The sequence below is a fragment of the Myotis nattereri genome, assembly GCF_964212035.1.
Source record: "Myotis nattereri genome assembly, chromosome: 10".
Taxonomy (NCBI): Eukaryota; Metazoa; Chordata; class Mammalia; order Chiroptera; family Vespertilionidae; genus Myotis; species Myotis nattereri.
The window spans coordinates 72,620,544-72,634,802 of NC_138085.1; the positions used below are offsets into that span (position 1 = coordinate 72,620,544).

The window sequence follows — 14,259 nt, forward strand, 5'->3', positions numbered from 1 at the left end:
GTACCTGGGTTGCGGGCACATCCCCAGTAGGAGATGTGCAGGAGGCAGCTGATCGATGTTTCTCTCTCATTGATGTTTCTAACTCTCTGTCTCTCTCCCTTCCTCTCTGTAAAAAATCAATAAAATATATTTTTAAAAAAATCCTATAGCTCCTAATTTTTAAATAACAAGAAACAAAGAAGGATCAGAAGGAGGAAAAACGGTTGGCTGCCCTGACAACCTGAGGGAACAAGGAGGCAGGAACCACCAGGAGGACAAGGTAAGGTGTCTACCGTCATTTCCACCTGTCAATGAACCATCCTAAGACCCTTGTCTTTAGCACAGGAATATGGAAAACCTTAGTGAGGTCTGGGAGGAGAGATATTTCCAACCGAGACTTTTGAAGCTTTCTCTAAGGCCATATTCAAATATTTCTTGAAATATGAAAAAAATGTAAAAGCTTTAAGAAAAAAAATTTGGAAAAAAATATATAATTCATGTACTATAAGCATCACTGAAGCATACATCCAGTACGTAATGTGTTTCCCTTCTCCCTTTTTTCTTTTTTTAAACCCTAAAGGAGGAGAGTATAAAAGCAGAACTCCTTGTATGAACTATGAAAGGTTTCCAAGATGCTTGGGGTCTATCACAGAGGGTGAGTTTATTTCTATTTTTGAACCAAAGGTTTTAAAACACAACAATCTCTCTGTAGATAAGTTCTTTGCAAACACTCTTTATTGTAAGGATCGAGGAGCTGCTTGGGCACCATAGGAGATTTTTTTCCAATACTAGATGTGAAAAATCTGTAAGAAAGGACAGATCTCCTCTCTTCCATTTGTTCTAAGAGGGGTCAGCCTGGCCTTCCTTTTGGCCTGCCAATGAATGTAGATGTAGAAGGAAAGGTGGCAGCAAGTCTTGTTAAGCAAGATAACTGATTTGAGGCAGGGCATCTTTAAATAGCCCTGATGCCTGCAGAGTTTACGACTGGCTATTTCTACTTACAAGAGAATGAGAGACCCTTCCCTAGAATTCATTACCATCGTGATTAGATTCCATCTGAAATCTAAAACACACAGTCAACGCTAAGCATTGAAATGGATCCCGGCGGGCGTGGCTCGGTTGGTTGGGTGTCGTCCCGCGCAAGCCTGGGTTGCAGGTTCGAGCCCCACTGGGGGAGGCAGCTGATCAACGTCTCTCTCTCCATCTCCCTTGTTCTTTCTCTAAAAGAATCAATAAAACATATTTTTTTAAAAAGTGAAATGGAATCCAGTGGTTTTTTTTTTTGGTTTCTATTTGATGCTTAACAGTTTAATACATACTCATGAGGAAACTGTACAAATGGATTTTCCAGGAGTTGGTCCTTGATCAGCACTATCTATTTATTTACTTCACACTCATATTGTGCTTAGTCAGTGCCCAAGACTATTTTAAGTTCTTTACAAATAGTCACTCATATTCACAAAATACTGATCTCCACTTTTCAGAGAAGGAAATCGAGGGACAGAGAGGTGCACTTACCCAAATCACACAGCTAGTAAATGTGGAGCTGAAATTCTCCCTTTTGTGTTCACAGCTACCATGCTATGCTGACGTTCATCTATTTCTTGAATGTCCATTATATGTTTAGGGCTCTGTGAATTCTGTGGTGAGCCATGAGTTAAACATAAGCTATGGTCTTTACCCCTTAAACTTTAAAGAGTCTTCAATCTAGCTGAGAAGAACTTTGTACAGGACACAATTTGAAAGCCCCAGGATGACAAATTATTTCAGTTGGTGAGAAGAAAGGAGGACTCTGGATCTGAATGAGCTGGAGGAAGAGTGTGGCATGAGTGGGGTAGGCCTTGAAGGAGGGGTTCTGTGGACGGGTGGGAGGGATGGCAGGAGGGAGCATGGATGTTCATGAGGGAAGGGGCTGAGAAAACCGCCTTCCTGATGGATGGGCACATGCTGGGGAGCAGCTGGGAATGAGGAATAGATGGGAACACAAGGTCGGATGGGGAGGTGCCCAGGGTGCAGATCCAGAAACCAAACTTGATGTCTTAGTCAACAGGGAGCCATTGCAGGTTCTCAAGCAGGGACACGAGAGGAGGCACAGAAAGCAATGAAGTAAAGGGTGGCCAAGGTGACTTTTGGTGAAAAAAAGAGTAAATGTGGAATCTTTAAAAAGGTTTTTTAAAAAGGTTATTATTGATTTTTAGAGAGAGAGGAAGGGAGACGGAGAGAGACAGAAACATCAATGTGAGAGCAGAACAGTGATCACCTGACTTCTGCAAGCCCCCCACCAGGGATCAAGCCAGCAATTCGGGCATGTGCCCTGACCTGGATTTGAACTGGCAACCTTTCAGAGCGTGGATTTGAGGATGAAGGGGCCACATGGCAAGCAATGCTGATGGCCTCTGGGAGCTGAGATGGGCCCTCAGCGGATATAGCCAGCAAGGAATTGGGGACTTGAGTCCTTGAACTGCAAGAAACTGAATCCTGCTACAACTTCGTGAACATAGCAGAGGACCCTGAACTCCAGATGGGAATACAGCCCATCTGACACCTTAATTACTAGTATATCCTTGTGAGGCCCCGAGCAGAGAAGCCAGTCCCACCAGGACCAGACTTCGGACCCGGAACTGTGAGCTCCTAAGTGGGTGTTGTTTTAAATGGCTAAATTTGTGGTAGTTTGTTAGAAAATAGTAGAAAATTAATACATCCCCTGTCAGGTATGAGGTGCCTGCCAGCTGAAGAGGTAGGAGAAGCGAAGTCCTCCAGGTGGCTGGGGAGGGGAGTCACCTCATGAAGCACTCCTGGGGTTCTAGTGCGACTGTGGGTGACTCAGAAGACAGAGAGAGGAGCCGGCTTTGCTGATCCCAACCGGCACAGCCAGGCCAGAAGGGCGGCAGGTCAGCAGGCAGAGTGGGCACAGTGTGGCAGCAGCTGGCCCAGGGCCACAGGCATCACGAGCTAGCTAGATGGACAGCGAATAATTTCGCTGTAAAGTCAAAGTGGGTGGATCCAATAACCTAAGAGACTGGAGACAGAGAGACGGCCTGGGGACCAGGTTTATCGCACGCATACTAGTCCTCTGTGCCAGGCGCTGTGCGAAGTGTTGTTCCTGCATCACTTCATTAATCCTCAGAGCAACCATTCGTTTGTAAATGGTAAAAGCTGTCAGCTCGAAGGCACTGACATCGACGTTACTCTCCAGGGAGGAGAGGTGTTTTGTAAAGCGCTGCCTGGAGGGGCACAGAGCTCACTCCACTGTCTGCCTGAGGTATGGTCTCTCCGGGATGCCCTCCTCTGGCCCAGGCATGTTCAGAGCCACAGAGCCAAGGCAGCTATTGGCATGAAGCCCATCAAGAAGTCACAGACTGTCTGGAAGGGGTGTCTGTCCAGCTCTGGGGTTTCAGGAACCCCTGAGTGGCGTGGTGAAAAGGGCCTCAGACTGAGAAACTTGCATTCTGGTCCAATTACCTCTGGGATTTGGGGCAACTCATTCATCCTCCTATCAATCCATCAACGAGAGGGTGGGACTAGATTTCTAAGGTCCCTTCCAGCTTTTTGCAGACACGCATGAACTTGGGAACATCAATTAATGAGCAAGATCATATGAGTCTGGATCCCAATAAGCTAGGAAATGTCATTGTATTGATTTCAGAGAGAGGAAGGGACAGGGAGAGAGAGAGAGAGAGAAACATCAATGATGAGAGAGAATCGCTGATCTGCTGCCTCCTGCATGCCTCCTACTGGGGATCGAGCCCACAACCTGGGCATATGCTCTGACCGGGAATTGAACCGTGACCTCCTGGTTCCTGGGTTGAGGCTCAACCACTGAGCAACACTGGCCGGGCAAGAAATGTTATTACAGAGCTTTATAAAAGACTTAAGACATTTTAAGCCAGAATTAAACAGAAACGGACAGAACATTGGAGTCAAGCTACAAGAAGGAAGTGAGAAGCACTTAAAGGCTTAATTCCAAGAGAGCAACTTTCAAAGGCAAACAGCACACAGCCTGCCCAAAGGATAAATAGGGCCCTGGTAAGGATGTTGGCAGTGGGGCACCAAAGGGAATTCATTTATGTCCTAGCCCAGTGGTCGGCAAACTGTGGCTCTCGAGCCACATGCGGCTCTTTGGCCCCTTGAGTGTGGCTCTTCCACAAAATACCACGTGCGGGCGCGCAGGTACAGTGCGATTGAAACTTCATGGCCCATGTGCAGAAGTCAGTATTTTGTGGAAGAGCCACACTCAAGGGGCCAAAGAGCCGCATGTGGCTCGCGAGCCACAGTTTGCTGACCACTGTCCTAGCCTATCCTACTCAGGACTCCTCCGCAGGGGGAGGAGGAGTGTCAGGACCCTCCCTGGCGGCTGGGATGTGGCAGGCCATCCTAGCTTCCTTACGCCATTGAACATTCCCTGGGCAGATCCCACGCTGGCCAAGCACCCTTCTGGTTAGCATTTGGCTTCCATTGTAGGTTGACTACCAGAATAGATGTCCTGCTGCTACTGATTCTGAGTTAGTGGGAGGCTGTCTCTGGGGCCAGATGGCTCTGGCACAGACAGGAGGGAATCTCTGGGCCATCAAAGAAGAGGGAGGCACCCAGCCGGACTTCCATTTGATGACACCTCTACCACGGCCAACTCCTCTCTCCCTAATGGTTTCTATGGGGCATGGACAGGAGGGCAGAACATGGGGCCAGGGGAACTTAGCAAGTATAGGGTGGGGTTTGGAAGCCCGGTGATGGGACCCTGGCATGTAAATAGGAGAGAAGGAAATAAATAAGACTGGCAAGGGCAAGGCAGGCCCCAGCTTTCAAAGGGGATTCAGTTGTCAGCCCTAGCACGAAAGGTGAGGGTCAGTTAGGTGACAGAAGTAACAGCCAGGACAACGTGCCATTCAAAACAGCTGAGAAAGTTCCTTCATAATGTGCCTGCCAGTGTTAGAATCATCAAAGATGCTTTAAAAAATACAACGGGAGAGGCAGACCTAGAAACATTGCTTCCATTGCTCTGGGTGGGGCCTGGACACTAGTATTATTTAAATTAAAATCCCCCAAATAGTTCTGACTTACAATCTGCTGCCAAGGGTCGAAAACCATTGGCCTAGACCAGGGGTGGGGAACGTCCGGCACTCAGGCCATATAAGGCCTGTGAAATCATTTGGTAAAATCATTTAGTCTGGGCCTGCCCAAGGCATTAGGGGTGAGTTAATTAAATGTTGCCCAAATATAGCAGGCTAATTTTGTATGGCCCGTGAACGATGTTATAAATATCCAAATGGCCCTTGGCAGAAAAAAGGTTCCCTATCCTTAGCCTACACAGCGGTTACTGATTTATTTTTGGAGGAGCAGGAGCAGAAAAGGCATCTAGGAAGCTTTTTATTCTATTGTCCATACTTCCCACCCCCCGCCCCCAATATTAGTGAAGGGGTTGTGCCAGCAGTTTAAAAAGCTTATTTTGATATTCCCACCTGGCCAGGGAGAGCCACTGGTGGGGTGCACTGACATTCTTTATTGTGTAATATTAGATATACACTAAAGAATACGTATAACTTATAAGTCAGGAAGAAGGAAAGACCCCATGGCCACCTGGACTCCTAGACCTTTATTAACCCAGTTGCTGCTCCTGGTCCTCTCTCCTCCCCGCATTCCCTCGCCTCCCCACAGGAGATAACCTCTGTCCTCGATGGAGTCTGCAATATTAACAAGCAGGTGGTCCTGGTGGTCTGGAAACCCAGGTACTGGCCTTGGGGAAGGCGGGGTCTAAAGGTTGGGAGGGTGTGGGGTGTGGGGTGTGGGGAGGAGGATCAAGTGACCAGCTGTGAGCATGAGAAGCAGAGCCAGGGGAGCCAGGCAGAGCTTGTCACAGCCTCTGCCAGAGGCAAAGGCGGGCAAGGCGTTTGTTAAAGACGTGCTGGAGAAATCCCTTCAGACCCAGGACAATGGAGTCCCAGATGCTTTCAGAAAAGCCAGGCTTTCACAGTCTTGTTTTCCCAGCCCTGGCTGCTGCTGCCAAACTGACAAGCCTGCAGGAGCATAGGGGGTGCAGAGTTCAAGGCCCCACGGATCTGTCGGACAAGAACAAAAAGGTGCAACTTGATCTCTCTTTTTCTCTGGGCTAATCACTCGGGTGAGCTTTTCCTTGGGATTATTATTCCATTATAAACCCAGATGCTTAAAGTGAATCCACTGCTGCCTTTCTTAGAAGGTACGAAGTAGGTCAGTGGCAATTGATCAGGGTGCAGACTGTGCAAGAGCCACAGGCCGCGTGAATAATTAAATCCACACATTCCCGGGAGCAGCCTGCAACAGGAGAGCACTTTCTCTCCCCAGGAGATGGTCAGGAACTAGAGGAAAGAGGAAGCCAACACATCCAATGGTAGGAGCACCACTGGGGAGGGGAAATCCTGGGAGGGAGGGGAAATGGAACAGGAAGCCAGTTGTTGGGAGGATGGGAGGCCACAGGCAGGACTCTGGAAAGGGTCTACTGAAGGGGTCCAGGGGTCCAGGGAGGACTGCCTTTCTCAGTATGAGCTGAGGGACAAGGACAAGGCACAATCATGTTTAGGGGGTGGATATAACCAAAGGGTCTGTTAGGGGACACCACCAGCCAGGGCGGCTCAGGGTCTATGGACCCTTAAATTCCCCACCACTAGGGCCTGGCATAGAGGAGGTGCCTGAGGCAGCCCGAGCCTGCAGGAATGGGAGAGCTGGGGCCTTGAATCACACAGGGACTTTTATGTGATTTCCAGAGGCAGCGGCTCCCATGGATGAGAGGCCTGGAAAAGATCAAGAGCGACCCACCACCTTGCACAGAGATGCATGTGCAGAGGTCTTCACGGGCTCTAAAGAGCTAAAGGCTCTCAGGGGAAAAGCTGTCACTCCTGGCTAATGAGGCCTGGCAGATGACGGTGTGAAAATCAGACAAAGAAGGCCAGCCTGCCTTCCGAGAGGCTAGTAAACAGAGTAGTGACGGTGTGGCATCTGGCCCTGGACTAAAGGTCTCCCAGGTGGGGAAAGTAACCAGGAAGCTATAATTTTTGGTGCAAGGCCTGAGCATACTACAGAATGGACCCCGACATGGACCGGTCTGGTTATCAGCATTATGTTGATGGTAAATACTGGGATCTCTCTTACATGACTGCTGGGAGTAACACTGTTACAACCAGTTTGGAAAATGATTTGGTAAAAGCTGAACATACGTTACCCTAGGACCCAGCAATCCCACTCCTAGGAATATGCCCAACAGACATGTGTGCGGACATGTCTGCCAAAAGACAGGGGTGAGAATGCTCAGGACAACCGTGTTGGTAATCGCCTCAAACTAGCAACTACCCAAGTGCCCACTGATAGCAGCATGGGTAAGTGCGATATGTGGTCTGTCATACAGTGGGGTACTATAAAGTAATGAAAGTAAACGATGCACAACAACATGGGTGAATTTCACAAAAATAACGTCGAGCAAAAGAAGCCAACACAAGGGTACATACCGCCTGATTTCATTTTCACAAATACTTCATTTACCAACTTATGGTAAATATACTAAAAATCATTGACGTCTACACTTCATTTTAGTTGCCACAGTGGCTCCCGCGGGAGCACTCTTCTCCTCTCGCAATACAGTGGGAGCACCTGGTTACCTGTGTCTACTCAGGGGTAGCCCCAGAAAGAGAAGATGCCAAAGCAGAGGGCACTTTCGGCGAAGAGGAGCATTACCTTGGTCCCGTGGTAGAAGTCATCCACGCACGTGGCGTTCATGAAGGTCTGGTGGAAGTGGGTGCTGGTGTCGATGCCTCCAGGGATCACCAGTTTCCCAGTGGCATCGATCACCTTGGCCCCGCCGGGGATCATGAGCTCCCGGCCCACCTGCTGGATGATGCCGTTCTCAATGTAGACATCAGCCTCGTGGGTGCAGTCATCGTTCACCACCTTGCCTCCCTTGATGAGAATCCGCACGCTGGCTGAATTGGCAAGCATGTTCCTACGGAAGAGGAGAGGGCGACATTGGTCAAGGTCAAAGTCCCCTTTCACTGTCACCAAGGTCCCGTCCCTCCCCATGAGAGCTCAAAGTCAATGGGCAGAGTTAAGTGAGTGGGATGAGGAGGAAGTGTCTCCACAGCCGGAGGACATTGGTCCTATAGCCAATAGATTCTATGGTCCTATAGATGGGGGTCACTGACTTCATAGCGGGACTTACTGGGAATCACGACACAGTTGGCAGTCAGGGTGAAGTCGGGGCCCAAAGAAGCTTCAGTGTTTACCTTCCTGAAATGCATGTAGGTTCTAGAGCAGCCGTGGGCAAACTACGGCCCGCGGGCCGGATCCGGCCCGTTTGAAATGAATAAAACTATTGAAAAAAAAGACTGTACCCTTTTATGTAATGATGTTTACTTTGAGTTTATATTAGTTCACACAAACACTCCATCCAAGGTTTTTCTTCTGGCTCTCCGGTCCAGTTTAAGAACCCATTGTGGCCCTCGAGTCAAAAAGTTTGCCCACCCCTGTTCTAGAGTCTCTTCACATCTACCATCTCATTTTATTCCAGAGAAAACCTGAGGACTGGCGTTTTACAGGTGAGAAGGCTAAAACTGCTAAGTAAGGAATTTACGGCTAGAAGTAGCTGAGTCAAACCCAGATGTCTTGTACGGAGAATGTGCCCACGACGCCACATGAAGATATCAGAGAGCCAAATTCTCCAAGCCTCACAGCTGTTTCATTCACATCATTCTTCAGATGGATTCTGCTACAGTTCGCCCTCCTGTATTTGCCTCAAAAACTCCACTACTCAGCTGGTTGCACACTGAGAAGCTCATCTAAGGAGCTTTTGAAAAGTACCTATGCTCAAACCCCACCCCCAGAAATTCAAATTTATTTGATCCAGACTGGGTCCCCAGAATCCATATTTTTTAAAGCTAGAGAATTTCCTCAAAGCCACACACCTAGTTTGTAACAGGAGTAAGGATTGAGAGGCAGACTGTTGTCTTCAGAGTTACTGTGGACTGAATGCTTATGTTCTCCCAAATTTCCAGTGTGGCTGTATTTGGAGCTGGAGCCTCTAAGGAAGTTTTTAAGGTTAATTAAGGTCATAAGGGTGGGGCCCTGATGGAACTGGATTAGTGTCCTCATAAGAAGAGACACTAGAGTGCTCCCCCCTGCCCCCCCCCCCCACTTCTGCGCACCATGCACATGCACAGAAGGCCACAGAGAGAAGATGGCCGTCTATCAGCCGGGAAGAGTCCTCACTAGAATCCACCATTCCGGCACCCTGACTCAGACGTCCAGCCTTCAGAACTGTGAGAAAATAAATTTGCTGTTTAAGCCCCCTTGCTGTTGACGGTTGACATTCACTATGCCTCTTACCCCCCTAGTAACCTCATTAGTGCTTCATTCCTACACCTTTCTCTGCTAGTCTGTTCTAAACCAAACAAAGGAAAGTTGTTACTGGCATCTTTTCCCACAGAGTGTCTGTGTCCAAGTGTGTAAACATAACAGTGAGGTGGGTGGGGAGGTACCTTGGACCTCTTGGGAGAGTCCCCGCAAAGGGGAAGAACTTGAGCACAATTGTTAAAATAGATGCTCCTAAGCACCACACAAGCTATGGCTGTCTTTCCCTCTGCTCTGGTTGGGACAGCATATTCAGAGAATATTCTAGTCAGTGGTCATGGTCTAGAGAGGGTCAGTTTTACTCATTTATGATGCTTCAAGTCACCCATTTTACTCTAAAATGTGATGTAGCCAGTGAGCCAATATCTGGCCCACTGGCTAACTTCATGCTATGGACAAAACGTTTATGTCCCCCTCACATTCATACCTTGGAGCCCTAATCCCATTGTGATAATATTTGAAGATGGGATCTCTGGGAGGTACTTAGGTCATGAGGGTGGGCCCTCATAAGTGGTATTAGTGCCCTTATAAGAAGACACATGAGATCTCTCTCTCTCTCTCTCTCTCTCCACCATATGAGGATACAGAGAGCAGATGACTGCAAGCAAAGAAGTTCTCACCAGGAACTAAACTGGCGGGCGCCTTGATCTTGGACGGTCCAGCCTTCAGAGCTGTGAGGAATGAGTTTCTGTTGTTTAAGCCAGAGTCTATGGTATTATTAGAGCAGCTCAAGCTGCCCGAGATACCACATTAGACAGAAATGAACATTATAATCAAATCATCATGAAGTAACAACTGGGCCCTGAAAGAAATGCTACCTCCTTTAAAGACTTCTGGCTATATTGCACATTCCTATTTGTTTAACCAAAAACGTTGATCATCCAGCTATTTTGTCTATGCAAATGAAAGAATTCAAACCACATGTCTGTCCTCCCAGGCAAAAATGGAAAATATGCCAGGTAGTTAAATGCTATGAGGAAAAATAAATCAGGGATGTGGAATTCCAGAGCCCCATAGCTTCATCCAGTCCACCCTAGGGTCTGTTGGACTTCACTGACAGTGACCTTGAATCGCAGGGAACCAATCTAGGATGGTGTTATGGGTGATGTTATGCTGCGAATATAAGGGTCTTAAAAATGTTACAGTTTATTCAGGGAAACAATGATGCCTTCCACAGCAAGATGGCGGGTACATTGGATAGGCCAGAGTTATCCAACTGTACACGTCTTGTTTTCCCCAATTTCCTGATTCTGTGGCCTGGGTTCCCTATGCTCCCAAATCGGTGATAAGCTGGTGATGCGCAAGCTGGGGAAATGGGGACTTCTAGGTGTGAGTCGGGGGAGTAACACTATAACCTGGGAATGCAGTCTTTCACGAGAGAGCCTCTTCATGTTTAAAATAGTAGCCATGATTGCTGCCTGCCATCCAATAACTGTCCTGCTGGTTAACAGGAAATTTCCCGCACCGCCACCCTCCTCCCCTTCTCACAGCCGTGGAGCAGTGCCGATGCATAACGGCACCGGGGGCATCCTGCCGAGGGGGGTCAGGGTTAGGGTTACTGCTGCTGATGCTTCTCATTCATGAAATGCACACACCTCTCACGCCTGGAAGGCGCCCGGTGTAGCCCTGCCAAGGAAATGACAACCCAGCACTGGGTGTTGGAGTCGCCTGCGTCTGTCATCACCTTCCTCAGCTCCCCTGTGCCTGCCGGGAGGTGCGAGACGAGCGGAGCCGGCACAGTCTGTCCTCCAGCAGCTCAGCCGGAGGACACCGGGCTGGGGCTCGGCACAGACACACGGGGTCAGCATGGTGCAAAGACGACACTTCTTGCACATAAAGACTTAAAGTTAATCTGACAGGGACTGGTTTAAGGCATTGGCTTAAGACTCGCATTCATTTTTTTGGTGGCATCCACAGAAAAATGCGTGACTTGACAAACCGGCACTGTGATATCAAGGCACATGGGAGACAAGAGCTACACACCTGCCCTGTGACTGAAGGACCCGTGGCATTTAAGCCAATCCTAATGGCAACTGGGACGTGGGGGGTCGGGGAGAGGGGGTGTGGGAGTCCTTAACAGGCTAAGATCAAGTAAGAGGTTTTAATCCCGGGGCTTCATCTGCCCTGGCCCGGCCCAGTGTGGCCGGGTTTAGCGAGCAAACACCATCAGTGCGCTGGGGGCAAAGGCGAGATTCCAGAGGATTAGCCAGGAGAGGGTGGCAAGAAGCGGAGCGCAGACCACTTGTTCAACCAGATTAGCGAGGAGAGACAGGGCAGCTGTCGGAGGACAGAGCGGAGGGTGTGTGCGCGGCTTCTCTTCGTGGTGACACAGCCCACACCCGCACTGAAGCAGCAAACTAGCTCCGTTTCGGTGCCCGCCCCACCACTGCCTCTTCGTTTGCGGCTCAGGGAGGCCGGGCTCGGGCGGCAGTAACTGAGGGCTCACCCCTCCTGCCCGGGCCCTGGACCCGGGCAGAGGAGGGTGTGCACACACCAGAGACAAGAATTCCTGGCTCCTGACCGAAGCCTGAGCCAGAGAACACCAGGCCTTTCGTGACCAGGGGGGTCACCATCACCCACCCTCCCCGGCTGACCCCCGGCGGATTCCTCTGCCTGCTGTGCTTTCCACGCTCCCACCAGCTGTCTCCAGGCCCCAGAAGGAATTCCATCGCCACCCTAGCAAGGGTGGCAGCTGTGGATCAAGGGCCTCCAGTGGCCCAGGGGGCTGTTTCCTAGAACCACAGCCAAAGGGCAGAGCGGCCGGCACCCACTGCCGAGGAGGGGGGCAAGGGCCCTCCTAGTCTGAGACCTACATCCTCAGATGTGGGGCGGGGAAAGTCACAAAAAGGGGGAGAGAATGAGTTTTCCTAGTTGTGAGAGTATCACAAACCTGGGCTACCCCATAAAGTCCAGATTTGGGGAAGAAATTGAGCGGGAAAATAAGACTACGTTTCTTTTCTTGTGAACTGAAAATGAGTATGAACTACAGCCACCACCAACATCTGGTAAACAATTGAGGGAAAGAAGGAAGACACCAAATCATAAATACGGTATGAGTCCATTCATATAACATTTGAAATCAGGCAAAATGAATTATAGTGTTTAGGCAGAGAGTGGTAGAGCCATGAAGAAAAACTGGGTTCCATCAAAACCAAGGAAATTACTAGGAGAGAAGTCAGGATATGGTTATGGGGTGCTGGGGTCCAACCCCAGCAGGTCCAGGGGTCCCCAAAGGTGTGGACGGAGTCGGCGAAGAAGGAAGGACACGGAGACAGCGTTCAGTTGATCAGCAGCCTAGCCAGGATCTCTAGCCAAGTTCTGGTTAGGATCTCCACCCAAGTTCTGTGTAGGATCTTCAGCCAAGTTCTGTGTCTAGGTTCTCTAGCCATGTTCTCTTGCTAGGTTCTCCAGCCAGGTTCTGTGTCCAGGTTCTCCAGCCAAGTTCTGTCACCAGGTTCTCTAGCCAGGTTCTATCCAGGTTCTCCTGCCAAGTTCTGTTGCCAGGTTCTGTTGCCATGTTCTCTTGCTAGGTTTTCCAGCCAGGTTCTGTCCAGGATCTTTTGCCAGGTTCAGTCACCAGGTTCTAGTCAGGTTCTCTTGCCATATTCTATCCAAGTTCTGTAGCCAGGTTCTGTCTCTAGGTTCTTCAGACAGGTTCTCTCGCTAGGTTCTGTGGCCAGTTTCTGTCCAGGATCTTTTGCCATGTTCTCTCCAGCGAAGTTCTTCTGTCTCTAGGTTCTGTGTAGGTTTTGTGTCTAGGTTCTGTGTGTATGTTCTGAGTCCTGTTGTTACATCTGTATTTATACCAGTTGATTCCAATCCTATCAATCTCTATTCCAAAGGTTAGGGCGTTTCTTATCTCCATTCCAGGGAGTAAAGATTGTGTAGCTTAAGCATGATTGTTCGTAGTTAAAGTGATTAATTACCTGCCTGGCACTAGTTAAGGGGTTTTATTCCCTCCCTAACTTCAGGAGAAAATCCCTACCTGGGGAAACAACCTTTCTCAGAGAGGTGACCTTGGTTAAAACACATAGTGCCAAGAAGGTGAGCAAACATATTAAGAACAGTATGCCATATATGCCAGGTCCCTTGAAACAGCAAGGATGGACCGGCTCCCGGCAATGGGGGAGGAGGGGGCTGAGTTTAGAGAGGGATGCCTGTGCGGGAAGCTATTTAAAAGCTGTATCTACTCTATCTAGTCTACCTAGGAGGGGGGATTACACAGGTTTTTGCTTTAAATTATGCTTTAAACTCTACATATATATTTTCTGCATTTTCTGTGTCTCTCTAGAGCAGTGGTTCTCAACCTTCTGGCCCTTTAAATACAGTTCCTCATGTTGTGACCCAACCATAAAATTATTTTCGTTGCTACTCCATAACTGTAATGTTGCTACTGTTATGAATCGTCATGTAAATATCTGATATGCAGGATGGTCTTAGGCGACCCCTGTGAAAGGGTCGTTTGACCACCAAAGGGGTCGCAACCCACAGGTTGAGAACCGCTGGTCTATAGCATCCAGAGCCGGGGGATGAGACATGAATTGGGGGCTGGTCTTCCCGCTTCTTTGCCTGGCCCAGGCTGACGGCAGGCTGGGGGAGTGGAGACTGAGGTAACCCAGACGAGGTGGAGTGGGTTCATTAGGAGGCGCCATAGGATAGAAAAGGCAGCCTGGCCAAATTACAAAAACAAACAACTGCATACCAGCAAACAAAAAGGACATGTCAAGTATTATGACAACCATGTAAAAATATGGACACAAAAAACAGACTCATGGAAACAACGGGTTTGTGTTATGGGATCATAGGTAATTCCCTCCTCTAATTTTTCAAACTTTCTATAGGAGATTATATTGATTTTATAATGAAAAATGAAGATGGTCATTTAAAGCCACGTACATACGTTTATATTGT

At 48.8% G+C, this 14,259-nt stretch overlaps 1 protein-coding gene across 1 annotated transcript in view; it reads right to left on the reverse strand.

The window, feature by feature from the left end:
- Positions 1-14,259, reverse strand: part of DPYSL5 (dihydropyrimidinase like 5) — a 59,486-nt gene that overhangs the window by 30,254 nt on the left and 14,973 nt on the right. The window contains exon 2 of the mRNA XM_081101000.1: positions 7,681-7,945. Coding sequence (XP_080957126.1) covers positions 7,681-7,941 — 261 coding nt within the window. The 5' untranslated portion in view covers positions 7,942-7,945. The remainder of the gene's footprint in view (positions 1-7,680; positions 7,946-14,259) is intronic.